Source organism: Canis lupus, chromosome 26, assembly GCF_003254725.2.
Source record: "Canis lupus dingo isolate Sandy chromosome 26, ASM325472v2, whole genome shotgun sequence".
Lineage (NCBI taxonomy): Eukaryota > Metazoa > Chordata > Mammalia > Carnivora > Canidae > Canis > Canis lupus.
In genome coordinates this window covers 26036404-26060374 of record NC_064268.1, presented here as the reverse complement: position 1 = coordinate 26060374, position 23971 = coordinate 26036404, and the positions used below count along the sequence as shown (strand labels likewise).

Below are 23971 nucleotides of genomic sequence, written 5' to 3'. Positions count from 1 at the left end.
GAGTCAGACTTCAACAGATCACACCAACCAGGTGCCCCAATTTGACCTCTTTTCTAATCAGAAATATTCATCTGGATTTTAATTATTTTTTATTGTCAAGAACTCTGAACTTGACATACCTGTATATTCATTCCTAAATGTGTGAGTTAGAAATATTTCTTTAATAATTGAATTCTGAAAATATAATCCTGAGGCAAACTATGTATGTATTTAATATTTTGATAAAAATTAGAATTTATGTTCCAAAATTGTTTCACCAATTTGTCATTTCACCCTCAATGTATAAGACATCCTATTTAACCACACATGATAGCAGATAATATATTGATATTAATATTTACCTTTTTTGTATTTTTTATTGGAGTTCAGTTTGCCAACATATACCGTAATACCCAGTGCTCATATTGTCTAGTGCCCCCCTCAGTGCCCATCACACAGTCACCCCATCACCACACCCACCTCCCTTTCCACTACCCCTTTTTTGTTTCCCAGAGTTAGGTGTCTCTCATGTTCTGTCAAACTCACTGATATTCCCACTCATTTTCTCCCTTTCCCCTATAATCCCTTTCACTATTTTTTATATTCCCTGTATGAGTGAAACCATATAGTGTTTGTACTTCTCCAACTGACTTACTTCACCTAGCATAATACCCACGTTGAAGCAAATGGTGGGGATTTGTTGTTTCTGATGGCTGAGTAATATTCCATTGTATACATAGACCACATCTTTTTAAATTTTTATTTATTGGATTTCAATTTGCCAACTTATAGCATAACACCCAGTGCTCATCCCACCAAGTGCCCTCCTCAGTGCCCATCACCCAGTCACACTAAACCGCCACCTCCCCTTCCACTATCCCTTGTTCATTTCCCCAAGTTAGGTGTCTCTCATGTGTTGTCACCCTCACTGATATTTTCACTCATTTTCTCTCCTTTCTCTTTATTCCTTTCACTAATTTTTGTATTTCCCAAATAAATGAGACCATATAATGTTTGTCCTTTTCTGATTAACTTATTTCACTCAGCATAATACCCTCCAGGTCCCTCCACGTCGAAGCAAATAGTGGGCATTTGTCATTTCTAATGGCTGAGTAATATTCCATTGTATACATAGACCACACCTTCTTTATCCATTCACCTTTCGATGGACACCGAGGCTCCTTCCACAGTTGGGCTATTGTGGACATTGCTGCTAGAAACATCAGGGTGAAGGTGTCCTGCCGTTTCACTGTATCTGTATCTTTTGGGTAAATCCCCAGCAGTGCAATTGCTGGGTCATTGGATAGTTCTATTTTTAATTCTTGAGAAACCTCCACACAGTTTTCCAGAGAAATAATTGCATTTTCAATTTGTATTTCTGCACTTATTATGGATATTTTCCATATTTACCCATATTATTGTTTAGGGTATTACTGCCCTAGTGGTACCATAACAAAGCAGCACCAACTAGATGTCCTAACAGCAGAAATGTATCATCTTCCCATCCTAGAAGCTGGAAGTTCAAAACTTACAGGGTAGGTCCATGTTCCTTCTGAAACCAGTAGGGGAGTTCTTTCTTGTCTTTTACATGTCTACTAGAGGTTTGAAGACTTTCCCTATCTTACCCCTAAAATTTAACCTCTGCCGTCTTTTTCCCATGGAGACCTCCTTGTCTCCCTAGGGCTGACCTGTTAGAATGACACCAGTCATATTGGGTTAGGAGGCCAGCCCACCCCAGGATGGCCTCATCATATCTAATTCCATCTGTAACAATCCTATTTTCAAATAAAGTCATATTCTTGATTCCTGTGGGTTAGAACCTCAACAGACCTTCTTTGGGTGTGACATGATTTTACCTAGAATGTTAGAGAAGGAGAACCTTTTCCAGAATGTTTATATTGGTTAATGATCCTTACAAAGTATGTGATATCCTCCAAGGATGTGATTGATCATTCATTACACAAATATGGGCACCTAACTCCATTTGATTCTGGATCCTCAGCCCAGCTAGTAGTTTCCCTCCCAGGAGGACATCTGGGGTTGGTAAGGCCTCTGAGTTTGTCTCCTGGGAGGAAGCAGCTGCTGTCACCTTTCACTCAGGCAGTGAGCAGGGGTGCAGAATCCAGTCAGGTGGAACCATTTCAGTTGGTCTCAGGCCTTGCCAGCTCTGAGCAGGTGCACAGCTCCCCCTGGTGAGAGAATCAGGAGACTATTCATGGTGGTAGTAATTATGCAGAAGGGATGTAGCCCATTTGTGCTTTCAATAAACAAACAACAAATAAGTGTGACCAATTCTTGAGTTTGTTTTTTTTAATTTATTTTTTATTTTTATTTATTTATTTATGATAGTCACAGAGAGAGAGAGAAAGAGAGAGAGAGAGAGGCAGAGACATAGGCAGAGGGAGAAGCAGGCTCCATGAACCAGGAGCCTGATGTGGGATTCGATCCCGGGTCTCCAGGATCGCGCCCTGGGTCAAAGGCAGGCACCAAACTGCTTCGCCAGCCAGGGATCCCTATTCTTGAGTTTGTGCAGAGACTTTTCTGTATCCATTTCATCTATTGTATTTTTTAGTTCTATACTTTTCATTCAGATTGGTTTTGATGACTTCTCTTTCAATTCTGCATTTCTATCTTTTCCATTCATTCCAAGAGTGTTTGTAGCCACTCATCAGATGGATTTTATGATTGCTGCCTAGAAATATCTATCCTATCATTTCAACAACTGAGTAGCCCTTGTGTAGAGGCAGTGGATCTTCTTCCTCATTCAGGATTGGATTTTCTTGGTTCTCAACTTGATATCTGATCATTTCTACTGGATCCTGGAGATTGGGAGTATTATATTGTGAGATCCTGGGTCCCCAGTTTTCTTCCTTTGAATCCTATCTTTGAATCTTCCCATTGGGGGGCAGTAGGAGGCCAGGCAGTGTGTATATCAGCTTCCCAGTGGCCCCAGAGAATGTGGAGCATTAATTTCCACTTCTCTGTGCTGCTGATTCCATCTTTAGGGAAATAGGGCAATGACCATCACCTCCTATATCACATCAGGTGAGGGAGTGAGACAAGGTCCCTGCTGACCCCACAGAGGGATGCAAAGGCCTGAATGGAGAAGCCCTGCCACATAGAATGGATGTTCAGTTTCTCACTGGGCTTCCTGGCCTCGTTGACACTAGGGGTCAACTACTTGAATAACTCCCCTCCCTCTCAGTCCCTTATTCAGTGTGTTAATGCCAGGTGGGTGTCCAGGCTCAGCTGCTCTGTGGCACCACTGACACCAGCACTGAGTACAGGAGCGCAGACCAGTTTTCTCTGGTAAAATTCCATTCAGTCTCCTGGCTGAAGGATGGTGTTGAGGTGAACTCTCCCAGGGACTGCCATAATTATAGGTGGGAAGAACTGGAGTGCTAACTATTCCAACTGGCCTCACTTTGACCAGACTTCTTGATACTCCCATGAGATTGAGGCTCAGCTCCCCCCTGAACCAGTAACACAACACGCAGTGAGTAGTAGGGAACTGTTTGCTTCTCTAAGAAGGAGATAAACACCAAGTCTTTGCTCACTACTGCTGAGAGACCTGCAGATTTGCACAGTTGGGGAATTCATTAGTGTGTGAGGGTAGGTGATGGGCAAGTTTGTCAAAATATTTCCTCTGCTCATGCCAACTTATCTCCAGATTCTCTGACCTCGATCATTGACATTTTTTAAGTTTGGGGGAGTTTTTTTCCCCATTCTGGAAGTTGGAGGCTTCTATAGCATCCTGTTTTACATTAAGGGACAAAATGAAAAAATAAAGGAACCCAGAAAACTCACTGCTGTGTTTTCTTCAATGGTCGCGGTTTGTAGAAAGTCTTCCTTCTTTTTATACCTTCTGGAGTCTGCCTCTACTTGCTTGTTGTCTGGTGTGTAGGACATTTCAGTTGTCAGAGAGAGGACCAGGATGAATGGAAGCACGTCATGTTGGACAGAACTGGAGATCATCATTGTGCCTACTCTGAATGGTTTTCTCTAATAATAATAAGATGTTGGAGATCCTACTTAGCTGCTCTTGTGGAGGTCATTCATCCAGACCCATAAGCTATTTACATGAAAGACAGGTCATGTGATTACTATTTTCATACTTGTCTTTACAGAATAATAAAAAATACTGAATGACAAAGGACTGGTTTTGAAAAATTGTAGAGTCAGGGCTGGGACTCATCAGAGCACAAATGTTAACTTTGGGGTTTGCAAACACAGAGAAGGGAACAGGATATGTTTTTATCCTTTTATTTTCATGTGTTTGTGGTTGAAACTTATATTCTGTAATAACTTTACATTTACAGGAAAAAAATATAAATCCAGTATAGTGAATGCTCACATACCTTTCACTCAGATTATTCGTACCTTGCATAACCGCAGTAGTACTATTTTAAAAAGAACTGGACTGCAGTCCATTGAATATTAATGAGATTGCAGAGTTTAGGCAGGTTTCACGGGGTTTTGCCATTGTCATTCTTTTCTTCTGAGATCCAAGTCAAGTAGCCACGTTGCATAACATACATCCTACGGTGTGTGAGTTTTCCAGGCTTCCTTTGTTCTTCTTGACTTTGGGTATGTTGAAGATTCTTGGTGTGGTATTATGTCTCAGAATTTAAGTTATCAGATGTTTCTCATGATCATACTAAGGTTGTGGATTTTGGGGATATATAACACAGAGTTGGACTGGTCTATTATAATGCTTCATAGGAGAAAATGTATAATACTAACACAATTTATGACTGGTGTAAATCTGGATCATGTGGAGAAGAGGGTATATATTTGGGGGCTATTATGAATAATTCATTTTCTTGTCATACTTCAGCTAGTGTCAGTGTACTGGATTTTTGAAAGATTTTATTTATTTATTCATGAGAGAGAGAGAGAGGTAGAGACACAGGCAGAGGGAGAAGCAGGCTCCATGCAAGGAGCTCAACTGAGGACTTGATTCCAGGACTCTAGGATCACGCCCTGCACCAAAGACAGGTGCTAAACTGCTGAGCCACCCAAGTGTCCCAGTGTACTGCACTTTGGCCATTCTTTTTTTTTTTAATTTGCAATTTTTTTTATTGAGATAAAATTCAAATAACACAAAATTCACCATATAGTTTGATGGTTTTCAGTATTTTCACAGTATTGTGTAACCATCACTGCTATCTAATTCTAGAACATTGCCATCACCCTAGAAAGAAACCCTGTGCTTATTATTTTTTTAATTTTTTTAATAATAAATTTATTTTTTATTGGTGTTCAATTTACCAACATACAGAATTACACCCAGTGCTCATCCCGTCAAGTGCCCCCTCAGTGCCCGTCACCCATTCACCCCAAACCCCGCTCTCCTACCCTTCCATCACCCCTAGTTCATTTCCCAGAGTTAGGAGTCTTTATGTTCTGTCTCCCTTTCTGATATTCCCACATTTCTTCTCCCTTCCCTTATATTCCCTTTCACTATTATTTATATTCCCCAAATGAATGAGAACATACAATGTTTGTCCCTCTCCAATTGACTTACTTGACTCAGCATAATACCTTCCAGTTCCATCCACGTTGAAGCAAATGGTGGGTATTTGTCGTTTCTAATGGCTGATGAATATTCCATTGTATACATAAACCACATCTTCTTTATCCATTCATCTTTCGATGGACACCGAGGCTCCTTCCACAGTTTGGCTATTGTGGACATTGCTGTTTGAAACATCGGGGTGCAGGTGTCCTGGCATTTCATTGCATCTGAATCTTTGGGGTAAATCCCCAACAGTGCAATTGCTGGGTCATAGGGCAGGTCTATTTTTAACTCTTTGAGGAACCTCCACACAGTTTTCCAGAGTGGCTGAACCAGTTCACATTCCCACCAACACTTTGTCCATTCTGATAGGGGTGTGGTGGTAGCTCCTTGATGTTTGTATTTGCTTTTCCCAAATGATATTTTGTATGGAACAGAAGATCATGTTTACTTTCCATCTGCACATCTCCTGTGAAATGTCTGGGAATGACTTTGATCCAATTTTTGTTCAGGTGGTTTGTTTCCTTTTACTTAGTTTGATGAATTTATTTTCTAGTCCTCCCTCCTTTCCTTCCTTCCTTTCTCCCTCCCTCCCCCTTTCTCACTTTCTCTCTCCTTTCTCTTTTTTCTTTTTTTCTCTTTCTTTCTTTCTTTCTTTCTTTCTTTCTTTCTTCTTTCTTTTTCTTTCTTTCATTTATGCAACATATATATGTATTATATATGTATTTGTGTGCTTATTCATTTTTGGTTAACTCTTTAGAGGTTTGGAAATTTATTTAAAATATATTAAAAATATAGGGATCCCTGGGTGGCGCAGCAGTTTGGCGCCTGCCTTTGGCCCAGGGCACGATCCTGGAGACCTGGGATCAAATCCCATGTCGGGCTCCCGGTGCATGGAGCCTGCTTCTCCCTCTGCCTGTGTCTCTGCCTCTCTCTCTCTCTCTCTCTCTGTGTGTGACTATCATAAATAAATAAAAATTAAAAAATATATATATATAAAAATAGTGAAAGGGAATAAAGGGGAAAGGAGAAAAATGAGTGGGAAATATCAGAAAGGGAGACAGACGATGAGAGACTCCAAACTCTGGGAAATGAACAAGGGGTGGTGGAAAGGGAGGTGGGTGGGGGGTGGAGGTGACTAGGTGACAGGCACTGAAGGGGCACTTGATAGAATGAGCACTGGGTGTTATGCTATATGTTGGATAATTGAACTCCAATTAAAAAGTATGTAATAAAAATAAAAATTAACAACAACAAAAAACAACAGTAAGAAATCTTCAGAGATCATAGTTTCATTTTTTAGAGAAACTATTTCTATTTATGTGTTCTATGATGATACCATATTGCATTACTACATATATGAAGACTTATTTTTTAAATAAATAGAAGTCACTCTTGCTTTACCTAAAATTATTTTAGGTTGCAAAGATTTTCTCATATTATTATTGTTAAATAAAGTCTAATATGATGGCATAGTGTATTTGAATGCACCACATTGATTTAACCACTCTCCTACTGTTGGATGATGAGATTATTTTTTATTTTTCATGGTTACAAATACTACTTGGTTAAACATGAGAGGGTCTCTAAAAAGTTTGCAATGTGAGTTTTGTTTTCTGGTGGTTTTGAGCAAAGAGTCAAAGGTTGTGTAGGGACAGAAGTATATAGAAGAAGCAGTAGATTGTACCCTAACTACCTAGTATATTGGTGACATCATCCCTGGCATTTTCTGAGACATTCCTGATTTGCAACATTACACTTCAGTGGGGCCATATACCCTGAGTTTTTGTTTGGAAATATTATTACCCCTCCATGCCATGGACTTTATGCTTCAGCAACATGGACTTGCTTTTTCACATCCCACACCTGCTATGCTGTTCTCACTTCCTGGCCTTTGCTTAGGCTATCTACTCTGCCTGTAATGTCACCCCCTCCACTTTATCTGTCTACTTCTTTTTCACTATTCTTTGACTCATCTGAGATATCTCCTCCAGCAGCTTTTCCTAATCTTGTTTTACTCCAGACAGAGTTAAGATCCTCTTCTCCATGCATCCATAGTGTCCTGTGCTTACTTTAAAAAAAAAACTTAGCATTTTATGGCTCAGCCATGAGGTCCTTAAGAGCAGGTGATCACAGATTTCAAAAACAGAACAAACTATTACTTTATATGACGACTGAATACTTTGGGCATTGAGCAAAATTTTAGTGCAAGGATAAGTGAATCAATGAGCCCCAATGGAAAAGGTGAGTAGTTGGACTGCCTTAGGGCTGGAGTTTTGCTGACAAAGCTAGCCTTCCTGGGCAAGAAAACTGTAGTTGCCAAGAGAATTGAAGTAGTGGACCATGGAGTGTGTGCTGGTCAGGAAGGAATTGAAGACAGGAAGGGCTGTCGGAGAAAATGCAGAAGAGTCAAGAACCAGAGGGCTCTGTGTATTTGAAGGACAGGTGTGGTGAGAGAAATGCCAGGGCTGGGCCCATAGGTAGTGGAAACTGATGCTGATGACTTTGGAAATCTTTCCCCTTTATTCCTTTTCCCTACTTTTTATTTTTATTTTTATTTATTTTATTTTTTTAATAATAAATTTATTTTTTATTGGTGTTAAAATTGCCAACATACATAATAACACCAGTGCTCATCCCATCAAGTGCCCCCCGTAGTGGCCATCACACAGTCACCCCCACCTCCTGACCTCCTCCCCTTCAACCACCCCTAGTTTGTTTCCCAGAGTTAGGAGTCTTCGATGTTCTGTCTCCCTTTCTGATATTACCTACCAATTTCTTCTCTACTCCCCTATATTCCCTTTCACTATTATTTATATTTCCCAAATGAATGAGACCATATACTGTTCGTCCTACTCCGATTGACTTCTTTCACTCAGCATAATATTCTCTAGTTCCATCCACGTCGAAGCAAATGCTGGGTATTTCTCGTTTCTAATGGCTGAGTAATATTCCATTGAATACATAAACCACATCTTCTTTATCCATTCATCTTTTGATGGACACCAAGGCTCCTTCCACAGTTTGGCTATTCTGGAAATTTCTGCTAGAAACATCAGGGTGCAGGTGTCCCAGCATTTCATTGCATCTGTATCTTTGGGTAAATCCCCAGCAGTGCAATTGCTGGGTCATAGGGCAGATCTATTTTTAACTCTTAGAGGAACCTCCACACAGTTTTCCAGAGTGTCTACACCAGTTCACATTCCCACCAACAGTGTCAGAGGGTTCCCTTTTCTCCGCATCCTCTCCAACATTTGTGGTTTCCTGCCTTGTTAATTTTCCCCATTCTCACTGGCGTGAGGTGGTATCTCATTGTGGTTTTGATTTGTATTTCCCTGATGGCAAGTGATAGAGAGCATTTTCTCATTTGTGTGTTAGTCATGTCTATGTCTTTCTCTGTGAGATTTCTGTTTATGTCTTTTGTCCATTTCATGATTGGATTTTTTGTTTCTTTGGTGTTGAGTTGAATAAGTTCTTTATAGATCTTGGAAACTAGCCCTTTATCTGATATGTCTTTTGCAAATATCTTCTCCCATTCTGTAGGTTGTCTTTTAGTTTTGTTGACTGTATCCTTTGCTGTGTAAAAGCTTCTTATCTTGTTTATTTTTGCTTTTGCTTCTCCTGCCTTCATGGATGTAACTTGCAATAAGTTACTGTGGCCGAGTTTTTTTTTAAATTTTTTTTATTATTTATTTATGATAGGCACACAGTGAGAGAGAGAGGCAGAGACACAGGCAGAGGGAGAAGCAGGCTCCATGCACCGGGAGCCCGATGCGGGTTCAATCCCGGGTCTCCAGGATCGCGCCCTGGGCCAAAGGCAGGCGCCAAACTGCTGCGCCACCCCGGGATCCCGTGTGGCCGAGTTAAAAAAGAGTTTTGCCTGTGTTCTCCTCTAGGATTTTGATGGACGCTTGTCTCACATTTAGATCTTTCATCCATTTTGAGTTTATCTTTGTGTATGGTGAAAGAGAGTGGTCTAGTTTCATTCTTCTTCATGTGGATGTCCAATTTTCCTAGCACATTAATTGAAGAGACTGTCTTGCTTCCAATGGATAGTCTTTCCTCCTTTATCAAATATTAGTTGACAATAAAGTTGAGGGTCCACTTCTGGATTCTATATTCTGTTCCATTATTCTATGTGTGTGTTTTGTTCCATTACCACACTGTCTTGATGACCGCAGCTTCATCATATCAGCAAGAGAAAAACCAAGAACCATATGATCCTCTCAATAGATGCAGAGAAAGCATTTGACAAAATACAGCATCCATTTCTGATCAAAACTCTTCAGAGTTTAGGGATAGAGGAAACATTCCTCAACATCTTAAAAGCCATCTACAAAAAGCCCACAGCAAATATCATTCTCAATGGGGAAGCATTGGGAGCCTTTCCCCTAAGATCGGGAACAAGACAGGGATGTCCACTCTCATAACTGCTATTCAACATAGTACTAGAAGTCCTAGCCTCAGCAATCAGGCAACAAAAAGATATTAAAGGCATGCAAATTGGCAAAGAAGAAGTCAAACTCTCCCTCTTCGCCGATGACATGATACTCTACATAGAAAACCCAAAAGCCTCCACCCCAAGATTGATAGAATTCATACAGCAATTTGGCAGTGTGGCAGGATACACAATCAATGCCCAGAAGTCAGTGGCATTTCTATACACTAATAATGAGACTGAAGAAAGAGAAATTAAGGAGTCAATCCCATTTACAATTGCACCCCAAACTATAAGTTACCTAGGAATAAACCTAACCAAAGAGGTAAAGGATCTATACCCTAAAAACTACAGAACACTTCTGAGAAATTGAGGAAGACACAAAGAGATGGAAAAATGCTCATGGACTGGCAGAATTAAAATTGTGAAAATGTCAATGTTACCCAGGGCAATTTACACTTTTAATGCAATCCCTATCAAAATACCATGGACTTGCTTCAGAGAGTTAGAACAAATTATTTTAAGATTTGTGTGGAATCAGAAAAGACCCCAAAAATCCAGGGGAATTTTAAAAAAGAAAACCATAGCTTGGGATATCACAATGCCAGATATCAGGTTGTATTACAAAGCTGTGGTCATCTAGACAGTGTGGTCCTGGCCCTTTCACTATTTTTTATTTTCCCCAAAAGAATGTTTGTCCTTCTCCGATTGACTTATTTCACTCATCATAATACCCTCCAGTTCCATCCACATTGAAGCAAAAGGTGGGTATTTGTCATTTCTAATGGCTGAGGAATATTCCATTGTATACATAGACCACATCTTCTTTATCCATTCATCTTTTGATGGACACCGAGGCTCCAGAGTTTGGCTATTGTGGACATTGCTGCTATAAACATCGGGGTGAAGGGGAAAGGAGAAAAATGAGTGGGAAATATCAGGGACGGAGACAGAACATGCGAGATTCCTCAATCTGGGATACGGACTAGGGCTGGTAGAAAGGGAGGCGGGCATTGATGGGGTTGACTGGGTCATGGGCACTGAAGGGAACACTTGATGGGATGAGCATTGGTTGTTATTCTGTATGTTGGCAAATTGAACACCAATAAAAAATAAATTTATAAAAAAACGTTTGGAATGCTTAAACTCTTCTGGGAATAAATGTAGCAGTTACACATATATTTGTTACATAAAATACAGAAAAAGGGAAATTGCAGAGTATTAAGAAATATTGATGCTAAACAAAATATCAACAGTGAGATTCCATTATCAGATTGATATATTCATACCCTGTGGCTATAGTGATTTATTTTAGATATAGATTTGAGTTGCATAATGATCAATCCTCTGAAATAAGAAATCATGTTAGTAAATCAACTGGCGAATATCACATGATCTCATTGGAACTTGAAAGATCCTTTGACTAATTGAAAGATAAGTCTTTATAGATCTTGGAAACTAGCCCTTTATCTGATATGTCATTTGCAAATATCTTCTCATATTCTGTATGTTGTGTTTTAGTTATGTTGACTGTATCCTTTGCTGTGCAAAAGCTTCTTATCTTGATGAAGTCCCAATAGTTCATTTTTGCTTTTGTTTCTTTTGCCTTTGTGGATGTATCTTGCAAGAAGTTACTGTGGCCGAGTTCAAAAAGGGTGTTGCCTGTGTTCTTCTCTAGGATTTTGATGGAATCTTGTCTTACATTTAGATCTTTCATCCACTTTCAGTTTATCTTTGTGTATGGTGAAAGAGAGTGGTCTAGTTTCATTCTTCTGCATATTAAACTCAACACCAAAGAAACAAACAATCCAATCATGAAATGGGCAAAAGACATGAACAGAAATCTCACAGAGGAAGACATAGACATGGCCAACATGCATATGAGAAAATGCTCTGCATCACTTGCCATCAGGGAAATACAAATCAAAACCACAATGAGATACCACCTCACACCAGTGAGAATGGGGCAAATTAACAAGGCAGGAAACCACCAATGTTGGAGAGGATGCAGAGAAAAGGGAACCCTCTTACACTGTTGGTGGGAATGTGAACTGGTGCAGCCACTCTGGAAATCTCTGTGGAGGTTCCTCAAAGAGTTAAAAATAGACTTGCCCTACGACCCAGCAATTGCACTGTTGGGGATTAACCCCAAAGATACAGATGCAATGAAATGCCGGGACACCTGTACCCCGATGTTTCTAGCAGCAATGTCCACAGTAGCCACACTGTGGAAGGAGCCTCGGTGTCCATCAAAAGATGAATGGATAAAGAAGATGTGGTCTATGTATACAATGGAATATTACTCAGCTATTAGAAATGACAAATACCCACCATTTGCTTCAACGTGGATGGAACTGGAGGGTATTATGCTGAGTGAAGTAAGTCAGTCGGAGAAGGACAAACATTATATGTTCTCATTCATATGAGGAATATAAATAATAGTGAAAGGGAATATAAGGGAAGGGAGAAGAAATATGTCGGAAATATCAGAAAGGGAGACATAACGTAAAGACTGCTAACTCTGGGAAACGAACTAGGGGTGGTAGAAGGGGAGGAGGGCGGGGGGTGGGAGTGATTGGGTGACGGGCACTGGGGGTTATTCGGTATGTTGGTAAATTGAACACCAATAAAAAAATAAAATAAAATAAAATAAAATAAATAAAATAAAATAAAATAAAATAAAATAAATGGGATATTTTTTAAAAAAGAAAGATAAGTCTTAATATAATCACACAAAATAGAAACAGAGATGGGCACCTGAGTGGCTTAGTCAGTTAGGCATCCAGCTCATGGTTTTGTCTCAGGTCGAGATCTCACAGGCTTTGGGCCACCTGCCCCATGTGGGGCTCCATACTGCACATGGAATCTGCTTCAGATTTTCTCCCTCTCCCTCCCTATCTGCTACTCTCTGCTCTTGCTCTCTCTCTCTCTCTCTCTCTCTGTAAAATGAATAAATAAAATATAAAAAAAACAGAAACAAAGATATTTATACAGTTTTAATACACTCTTTCCCACACACAAAGAATTCAGACCCACAGCTAGGGTATTATTCAGGGAGGTGGTGGGGGGAGTACATTTCTACAAGTTCAGAAACTAGCAAGTGTAACTTAATTGCCATTACAATTCAACATCTTTCTTCAAGTATTAGCAACACAAGTGAAAAAGAAAAATTACTGGTTACATCACAGCATTTAGGGAATGGTCAAGAATTATTTCAAAAGACCCAAATATGTAATTCAGCCATAGATTCTCTAGGATTGGTGCAGCAGTGACAGGAGAAATAACCCCAATGAGCAAAAAGAACAGACCCTCCTATTGAAGACTACTAAGAGTGTTACATGGGTCTGCAAAATTCCAGAAATAGATAAATGACCAAGAATGGAGATCCTAGATTCATCAGAGGTCAGGTGGGAGAGATGAGAGATTGGAATCTCTCACTCTCCAATCCACATACTTCAGTCCAAAGAATCTCTGTGCACCATCCTGATGGGGGAGATGACCTTTCTTTGTCCTTTTTGCCCCTTTGTCTAGGAAATAGCTGAATGACATTAGGGACAGAGGGAAGAAGGATTCCTTCCTCTCAGTTTGTTCCCCTGGAAGGACCTGGACCCATGTTGGGGGAAGCAGGAGCTGCAGAAACAGAAGCTACAGGCTGAGCCTGAACAGATGAGAAAGGGGTTCTGATTTCAGTTCCCACAAGGCTGGAGCTCTGTGTGAGCCCTGAGATGTTGTCATAGGAGAGGTTGTGAGGAGCAGCCTCCTCCTCGGGCCTCAGCCCAGCGATGGTCAGGGAATTATATCACCAGAAATGGAGCCAGAGAATGGATCAGGGTCCACAGAAGGTCTAACCATCATAATAGATGAGGATTTGGTTGCCCATTCATGGAGCTGTTTGCACTAGGACACATACTGGACACTTCTGATGCGTCCTGACTCAGAAAGACCTGTATTCAGGGTCGCTGATTCTGCCCTAATCTGTCATGGAATCTGTCCTCAGGGCAGCTGACCCTGACACCCAGGAATCTGTGCTCAATTCAAGAAAATCACACAGTACCTAGCTCCCAAGGATAGGCTTCAAGGAGAAATGTCAAAGAATGTGGAAAGACTTGGGTAAACAAATTCAGTGAGATGGATCTCAGAACTCAGTTCATATCAAAGAAGCAGCTGACTTTGCCCTAAGGCCAGGGTTTCACAGGCAGTGCCATTGTTCTAGGGACAGCAGTGTTGTGTCTCATTTCCACATAGGCCCAGAGCACTGTGGGAGCACCAAGCATGGGTTCAATGGACTGACAATAATAATCAGCCTCGTCCTCAGGGTGAAGCCCAGTGATGGTCAGAGTGCCTGAGTTGCCAGATTCGGAGCCAGAAAATCGGTCAGGGACCCCTGAGGGTTGATTCCCAGTACCATCTACGAGGAGTTTAGGGGCCTTTCCTGAGAGCAGTTGGTACCAGTTCACACCAAGTATACCAATGCTGTTTGTGCTTCCAGAGCAGGAGATGGTGATTCTCTGGCCCACAGATCCGGACACTGAGGGCGGCTGAGTCAGCACAGACTGGGCCCAGGACCCTGAAAGGGGGAGAGACACAGAGAAAGTGATGTTCTTTTCTTTAGACAAGAGGAGAAATCAAGGCACATGTATCCTACCAGGGCCCCTTCTCTCATCCCCATATCCAATCACCTGTGCAGTGAGCAAGGAGGGTGAGGAAGAGAGGGGACCACGCCATGGTGGAGGTCATCACTGATCCTGCCTTCAGTGGCCCCACAGCTGAGCAGACCTCCTCTAATCTCTCCCTTCCCCTTTTCATCCTTTGAGAGAGGGAGGGGTCATGTATGCAAATGAGACCCCAGGTCCCATTACCTGAGGATATTATTTTTTTTCCTGTTTTTTAATAATAAATTTATTTTTTACTGGTGTTCAATTTGCCAACATACAGAATAACACCCAGTGTCCATTCTGTCAAGTCCCCACCTCAGTGTCCACCGCCCAGTCACCCCCACCCCCTGCCCTCCTCCCCTTCCACTACTGCTAGTTTGTTTCCCAGAGTTAGGAGTCTTCCATGTTTATAGCAATAGCCAAACTGTGGAAGGAGCTTCAGTGTCCATAGAAAGATGAATGGATAGAGAAGATGTGGTCTTTGTATACAATGGAATATTCCTCAGCCATTAGAAACGACAAATACCCACAATTTGCTTTGACGTGGATGGAACTGGAGGGTATTTTGCTGAGTGAAATAAGTCAATCAGAGAAGGACAAACATTATATGGTCTCATTCATTTGGGAACATGGAAGACTACCTGAGGGTATTAAAGGAGTGGGACTGGGAGTGCTGAATAAGCCAGGGGGTGGGGAGGTCCCACCGTGAGCCCTGACACAGGCAGTAGCAGGGCAAATTTCCTGCTCTGATCAACCCTTATCCTTCGGTCAGCATAATACCCTCCAGTTCCATCCACGTTGAAGCAAATGGTGGGTACTTGTCATTTCTAATAGCTGAGTAATATTCCATTGTATACATAAACCACATCTTCTTTATCCATTCATCTTTCGTTGGACACCGAGGCTCCTTCCACAGTTTGGCTATCGTGGCCATTGTTGCTATAAACATCGGGGTGCAGGTCCCCCCCCTTCGGAAACAGGGGAAGGGTGCTCCCTGGGTCCAGGCCTAGACACAGCATTGTACGACGTGGTGACACAATTCATCCATTAGAGATAACTCCTCCCCCCCCACTACACTGTCCACTGTCAACTTCCTTGGGCCAGGCCTGGTGTCCCCTTTTGTGGCCTCCCATCCCCACAGGACACATTTTTACTGTATTCACACTCCACATAGTGACTCTGTCCACAGATCTTTGGGCTATTCATGGGACAAGACTGAGATGATGTCTCTTGTAGAAGCACATAGATGAGGATCAAGTCCAGAGTAATGAGGAGTCCACATGGACCCATGGCCGGTTTTTTGAAGGGGACTGATTTCTTTCCACTTACCTGAATCTTCTCTGGTTTCCACAGTTCTCCTCTCCCAGAAGTTCCTTCAGCACTGAGGACAAGGGAGCACTCTTTCCAGGCTGTGGGTAGAAGCTGTCATGTGCATTGTAGAGGATTATACACTGGACATCCCACAGAAATCTCTGCCAGGCCTGAGTCCCCAGCAGGGAGCACGGGTCCCAGACCCAAGGACTAGGCTCCATAGTGTCAATAGTTCTCAGTAAACAGTTGAGTAGGGACCATAGGGAAGTCCCTCATCGCCCCCTGCTGATTGCAAAGCACACACTCACCCTGGCAAAAAGACCTGAGTCCAGCTAGTTTCTGCAAATTTCCAGGTCCCTGTCTATTCACCGATTTCTGATCTGATTTCTAAAGATGGTATAACTAATATATTGTACTTGATTCTGTTCTATCTACCTCTTGGGAGGTGTCCCAATCTTTTGGAGTTTCAGGAATGTACATCAATGGCAACTTAAGATATTTTTTAAAAGATTTTTTTTTTTATTTCTGAGTGAGAGAGAGGCAAAGACACAGGCAGAGGGAGAAGCAGACTCCATGCAGGAAACCCCACCTGAGACTCGATCCCAGGTCTCCAGAATCACACCCTGGGCGGAAGGTGGCGCTAAACCGCTGGGCAACAGGGCCTGCCCTTAAGATATTTTTCCTCCAGAGAAGACACTGCACACATTGTATCATTTCATTGGCCTGTGATTTTGGTTACAAGTTCATTGTTAATTTTCCAATTATTATGCATCAAAATAAGAGTTTTTAACCAAACTCTGGGAAACGAACTAGGGGTGGTGGAAGGGGAGGAAGGCGGGGTTGGGGGTTAATGGGTGATGGGCACTGAGAGGGGCACTTGACGGGATGAGAACTGGGTGTTAATCTGTATGTTGGCAAATTGAACAACAATAAAAAATAAATTTATTATTTAAAAAAGAGTTTTTTACCTACTGTAAAAAAATTACATTGTGTTGCACAGCTTCATGTTGTCATAAATGAAAGTTTGCTCTAATTGGTATTGTGACAGTAGCATCATGTATGTCATTTTGCAGATTCTATGTTTACAGCATGTCACACTGTCGAAAAATAAAAAGCAATGGGGGTATAAATTCTCAAGCATTTATTTACTGGCTTCCGTCCTCCCCTTCTCTATGTGAAGAACCTTCTCTTCTGTGAATACTGAACTCACACACCATCATTCTTCAATAGATTTGCCACTAGACCATGAGGTCTCTTCAAGCAATTTTGGATGAGGAGGTAAATACGACAATTTTGTAATCCTATAATGTGTTTTACAAAGTTCATCCTTATGTAGACAAATGCCAATCTTACAGGTACTGAGTTAAGTGAAATGTTAGCAGATTTTCATACAGCTGACCCGCACACTGCAGTTCATTTTCTCAAGGACTCTGTCTTCTGTGCTCAGAATGTTCTCCACAATTCAGCCGTTCTCTCTTTTTTCTTCAACCAGTAGCTGGAGGCTATTCAGGTCCTTTCTTCTTCCCCACATGAACAAATGGAATCCAGTCCATGGGTATGTCACCCTCCCCAAGACTGAAGTCTATGTATTTCTCTTGTCCTCTGTCCTAATATCAATTCCTTAGTTCACAACTCCTCTCCAATCAAATCAGACCTCCAAATATAGAAAGGTCCACAGGAATAAATCTTTTTTTTTTTTTTTTTGCCACAGATCTATTCCTCTTCAGGGATTTCCTATTGAGATGAATTTACAAATGTATTCAACAAGCTGGTGTTGAATTTGTCTTTCGTATCACAGTGGGTTTTCTTCTATGTGTCTTCAGTAATAACACATACACAAAAGGAAAAATCTCAAATGTGGGACACACAGTGAAGACAGACTCAGAGAAGTGTCTCCATGTTGCTGATGCTACCCAACATGAGATCACCCTGGCTATCTGGAGCCACTGCCTATGGAGACTCCCTCACCTCCTACAGAACTTCAACAGTAACCTTTTCCATGCTCTCTCCACAGCATGCCCTTGCGCTTCACACCTCCCTGCTCCATTCTAGGTTCCTCAGTACAGGTGCCCAGCCCTGCCCACCTGGTGTTGGTTTTGAACACTTTTGGAAGCTCCTACATGTGAGCTGAAACTGGCCCCAGTTCTCAAAGAGCTGGGAAAGACAGAAAGAGGAAGGCCACACTAGGTCAGTAGATGACTAATAAGCAAAGGGGACATGCATACAAGTCTTTGTATCAGCAGCAAGATGAATAGATCCTCACACACATCCACTAAATCTTAGTTTATGAAGACATCTTTACTAGGTTGAGGCATGTGTACACCACATCACTATCTCAAGAACACACCCTTGGGGCAAAGTCTGGGAGGAGCAAGGCAAGCAGAACCCACGATCCACAGACAAGGACAGAGGTGAAGAGCCTCATAGGGCCTGAGCCCAGCTCTTGGGTGAATCTGTGATTACACATATTTTTGACATTCCACAGCAATAGGAATACAGAGTTACTCCTGTGTCCTATCCAAAAATTTTCTCATTTTTAATCTGGATGAAGGATTTTCAATTGCACGGGTGGGGTGGAGGGCTGTGTCTGGGTAGCTCAGTCAGTTAATCATCTGCCTTCAGCTCAGGTCAGGTTCCTGGTATCCAGAGATAGAGCCCTGTGTTTGCCTCCCCACTGAGCAAAGTCTGCTAATCCCCACCTCATCTTCTCATAAATAAATAAATAAATAAATAAATAAATAAATAAATAAATAAAATTTTAAACATTTTTTTTAATTTATTTATTTACGATAGTCACACTCAGAGAGAGAGAGAGAGAGAGGCAGAGACACAGGCAGAGAGAGAAGCAGGCTCCATGCACCGGGAGCCCGACGTGGGACCCGACCCCGGGTGTCCAGGATCGCGCCCTGAGCCAAAGGCAGGCGCCAAACCGCTGCGCCACCCAGGGATCCCTAAATAAATAAAATTTTAAAAGGAAAGATTTTATTATTAGGGTTCCAGTTAAGAGGCAGGTGATAAACTGCTGGAGGGGATTGGCCAGGGGAAAGGATTGGGAGTTGAGAGTTCCTTGTGGACACAGTGCCCAATCTCCTGATGTAACCTGTGTCTATATGGAGGAGGGAGAAGAGGACTCCAAGGATAGTGGAGACACAAGCACAAAGTCTCTCAGGTCCCATACTGAGGCTGAGATCCCAGGTCTCATACCCTCAGCACAGTGTTGAGATGCGCTGGCACATTCATGCACGTCTGCTCCCTCCAAGGTTGGTATTTGATAGCGATGGAAGTACAGACTGAGAAGTAAGTTCTCTGGGATTCACAGCCTGTGCTTCTCTCTCATGGCTGCACATGAACTTTATCTCTCACACACAGACAAGGCTTCCCTAGGTCCTGTGGTGCTTGGACCACAGCCTGTTTATGTGACTCACATGCAAGTCTTTGAAAAGCCCCACTTCATATTTCTCAGGTGTCCCCACAGGACTCCTGCCCTCCTGTGTTCCCCCATGATCCACTACCCTGGAGCTTGTCCCAGGCCCTGTTGCAGCTCTCATCTTCCATGGCAGAGTACTTCAATTCTCACTTAGCAGACACCTATGATATGCCTCCCTCGGGCCATCCCCAACCTTGCTCTAGGGTAAGAAGGGAAGCAGATGACCCAGTTCTACCCCATTGACACTCAGTCCTTCCCAAGACTCACTCCCTACAACTAGCTATTCATGTGGAGAGTTGCCCTCCTCAGGGAGAGGAGACACTTCTGGTCACAGAGCAGACCCCCAGCTCTGTGCCTCTCAAGACAGGCCATGGCGTGGAACATCACAGGTGTCAGGTATGACTGTTGACACTATGAAGCAGGGATGTAGTTCCTACTCACTGTCCCTGTGCTCTCCAGTCAGGAAAGCACCAAACACGACTGGTCACAGATGTCAGATTACACACATGACAGATCTGAGCAGGGTCCTGCCCCACACAGGCCTGTGGGAACATTGACATTGCCAGCATCCCTCAGGTTATTAACCCTCCTAAGCCACCACAGGCCCCTGGAGTTCGGAAACATGTCAAATCAGATTGTGAGGACACCTTCCCTGAAGCCAGAGCCTGGTGCTGCTTTCTGGAAACATCCCTGGCCTCTCCAGAGCTTTGGTCTCAGTTTCCAATGTGGGGAGTCCCATGGATTTGGTCTGGAAATATGGCAGTAAGAAATGGTGGCAGAGGTAGGTGAGGGGAAGTTGTTAAGTGTCCTGGGATTCAGAGAGAAAGGAAAGCACATGAATTCCACTAAAGGGAAAATATCACTGTCACTGCAGGTGACACTATTCTTACAAAAGAAGAGTCGCTATCTATGCTTATGCTTGAAAATAATAATAATAATAATAATAATAATAATAATAATACAGAAGGACAAATGGTGTAGCAACCTGGCAGCAGCCATAAGAAAATTGTACAGAATAAGTGGCTAAAACAACAGAAATGTGTTTTCTCACAGCTCTGGAGGCTGGAAGTCCAAGGTCATGGTAGCAGCAGGTTGGCTTCTTCCAAGTCAGTTCTCCTTGCTGGCAGATGGCCAGCTCCTCACCTTTCCCTCCTATGACCTCTTCTCCCCTCACACACACTCTACAGACTCTCCTCTTCTTATGTGGTCTCCATCTCATGGGAGTCGGATCCCACAATTGTGACCTCACTGACCCTTAATTACCACACATCCTTGAATTCTGTCTCTAAATATAGTCACACTGAGGTGAGAGATCATTGCATTAATTATTTGCAGGACATAATTCAGTCGATAGCACCAAGAATTAGCATAAATTGTTCTGATAAAGGTAAGTTAAAATACAGTATATATAAAAAGACGGAAAGGACATTTTGGCAGTATAACTTGTTTATATAGTTCTGAAGTTTGGACAAGTGATTCTGTAGTTATAGCAAGATAGACATACCTAAAATGGATCATTTGGTTTTTTTATAATAAATTTATTTTTTATTGGTGTTCAATTTGCCAACATACAGAATAACACCCAGTGCTCATCCTGTCAAGTGCCTCAGTGCCTGTACCCATTCACCCCCACCTCGCCTTCCTCCTCTTCCACCACCCCTAGTTCATTTCCCAGAGTTAGGAGTCTTTATGTTCTGTGTCCCTTTCTGATATTTCCCACATTTCTTCTCCCTTTGCTTCTCTTCCCTTTCACTATTATTTATATTCCCCAAATGAATGAGAACATATAATGTTTGTCCTTCTCCAATTGACTTATTTCACTCAGCATAATACCGTCCATTTCCATCCACATTGAAGCAAATGTTGGGTATTTGTCATTTCTAATGGCTGAGTAAAATTCCATTGTATACATAAACCACATCTTCTTTATCCATTCATCTTTCGATGGCACCGAGGCTCCTTCCACAGTTTGGCTATTGTGGACATAGGTGCTATGAACATCGGGGTGCAGGTGTCCCGGCATTTCATTGCATCTGTATCTTTTGGGTAAATCCCTAACAGTGCAATTACTGGGTCGTAGGGCAGATCTATTTTTAACTCTTTGAAGAACCTCCACACAGTTTTCCAGAGTGGCTGCACCTTTTCACATTCCCACCAACATTGTAAGAGGGGTCCCTTTTGAATCATTGTTTAGTGTTGGATTCCATGGCATTAAGCAAATTTAAAATGTTATGAAACCATTACTGCTAACACTTGTCTTAAATTTTCCATGATCCCAAACAGAAACTGTGTACCAAGATAAACACCTCTTCCCTTCCTCACCACCCTGGTAATGGACTAAGAACTAAACTGGATATTGCTGAGGAACTTAGGGATTCAGGTTCCCATGGAAATGCAGGGAGAAGCACAGAGTAAAAGCACCTTCCCTAGTGGCTCTTGCAAGTGTAGTCTGACTTGGATAAGAGCATATTTTGGGATGTTCTTTGTTTTTTTTTTATGTCCTTTGTTTTTAATATTTCATTTATTTATTCACAAGGGACACATAAACACAGAGACAGAGACAGAGACATAGGCCGACAGAGGAGAAGCAGGCTCCATGCAGAGAGCCTGATGTGGATTCCCGGATTCCAAGATCTCTCCCTGAGCCAAAGGCAGATGCCCAAACACTGACCACCCAGTTGTCCCTGGGATGTGCTTTCTATCCCACAACAATGATACAGGTGGATGCTACCTCCATGGGCTGACATATCATGGGTCCCATTGCAGTGTTTCCAGTAACTCCATCCTTCTCTCCCAAAGTGTGTTCAGGAACTCTTGCCTGAACAGTGTCCAAGACTGTCCTTGGGGCACCTGCATATGATTCAACATGTCTTCCCTTCTGGAGCTGCTCCCATCCATGTAAGCTCTCCTCCAGAGTCAAAGCTCCTGCTTCTAGTCCAGTTCCTTCCTGACATCAAAGGGAGTCTCATGTAGATTAGGAATACTTCTATATGGGGATCCCTGGGTGGCGTAGTGGTTTAGCACCTGCCTCCAGCCCGCGGCATGATCCTGAGTCCTGGCATCGAGTCCCACTTTGGGCTCCCTGCAGAAAGCCTGCTTTTCCCTCTGCCTGTGTCTCTGCCTCTCTCCCTCTCTCTGTCTCCCGTGAATAAATAAATAAAATCTTAAAAAAGAATACTTCTTTCTTATATGCTCAAGAATTTTCATCTCATTCATTTGGGGAATATAAAAAATAGTGAAAGGGAATAAAGGGGAAAGGAGAAAAAATGAGTGGGAAATATCAGAAAGGGAGACAAAACATGAGAGACTCCTTACTCTGGGAAACGAACTAGGGGTCGTGGAAGGGGAGGTGGGCGGGGGTTGGGGTGACTGGGTTATGGACACTGAGGGGGGCACTTGATGGGATGAGCATTGGGTGTTATTCTATATGTTGGCAAATTGAACTCCAATAAAAAAAGTAGGAGCCTAAACAAAATGAAACATAACAAAACAAAAAAACAAATAAAGTGATTCTAAATTTTTCCATGCCATACTGTTCATGTTGGGTTGTGTGACATGGATTTTCTAGGACAGGAAATGAAATTTGGCCACACACTATATAACATTTCAGAAATTTTTTCTAGCATATTTGTTAGAACCTCTCATGATTCCTCTTGGCTTGGATCTTGTGTGTGTGAAGATGTTTGATTCTTGATTATATATATATATATATATATATATGAATATATATGTATATTCATAAATACTATGCATGATAATATATAAACACAGATGCATTTCCTCTATCTCTCAAATATATATATAATATATATAATATATAATATATAAATATACACGTACATACACAGAGATAAATGTTTGGTCACACATGATTCTCAGAGTTTCTGTGAATATATATTTCAAATTAGATTAAGAATTAAATCAGTAGGGATCCCTGGGTGGCGCAGTGGTTTAGCGCCTGCCTTTGGCCCAGGGCGCGATCCTGGAGACCCAGGATCGAATCCCACGTCGGGCTCCCGGTGCATGGAGCCTGCTTCTCCCTCTGCCTGTGTCTCTGCCTCTCTCTCTCTCTCTGTGACTATCATAAATAAATAAAAATTAAAAAAAAAAGAATTAAATCAGTAGATTTGGGATCTCTGGGTGGCGCAGCAGTTTGGCACCTGCCTTTGGCCCAGGGCGCGATCCTGGAGACCCGGGATCGAATCCCACGTCGGGCTCCCGGTGCATGGAGCCTGCTTCTCCCTCTGCCTGTGTCTCTGCCTCTCTCTCTCTCTCTCTCTCTCTCTCTGTGACTATCGTTCAGAAACGATGAAGGAGCTTACATTTCCAGAAGGGTCCCCAAGATTGACCTGGATCTGGGCCTAAGGCATCAGCCAAGGAATAAATAAAATCCCACAGGGTTGGGAGGCCTTGGTGGCTCAAGGGTTGGGCGTCTGCCTTCAGCTCAGGCATGATCCTGGGGTCCTGGGATCAAGTCCCACATCGGGCTCCCTGCATGGAGCCTGCTTCTCCCTCTGCCTATGTCTCTACCTCTCTCTCTCTCTTTCTCTCTCATGAATAAATTAATTAAAACTTTTAAAAAATGAATTCCATGGGTAGCCTAAGCTGGCAGCTGCTGAGGTGCTCACTCACTTTGTAGACGA

The 23971-nt window shown here is 42.3% G+C and overlaps 1 gene segment (V, D, J or C); it reads right to left on the bottom strand.

Moving 5' to 3' along the window:
- Positions 1–13941: 13941 nt before the first annotated feature.
- Positions 13942–14698, bottom strand: LOC125753694 (immunoglobulin lambda variable 1-40-like). The segment is given in 2 exon segments: positions 13942–14502; positions 14615–14698. Coding segments are annotated over 2 exon segments (450 nt in total).
- Between the last annotated feature and the right edge of the window lie 9273 nt (positions 14699–23971).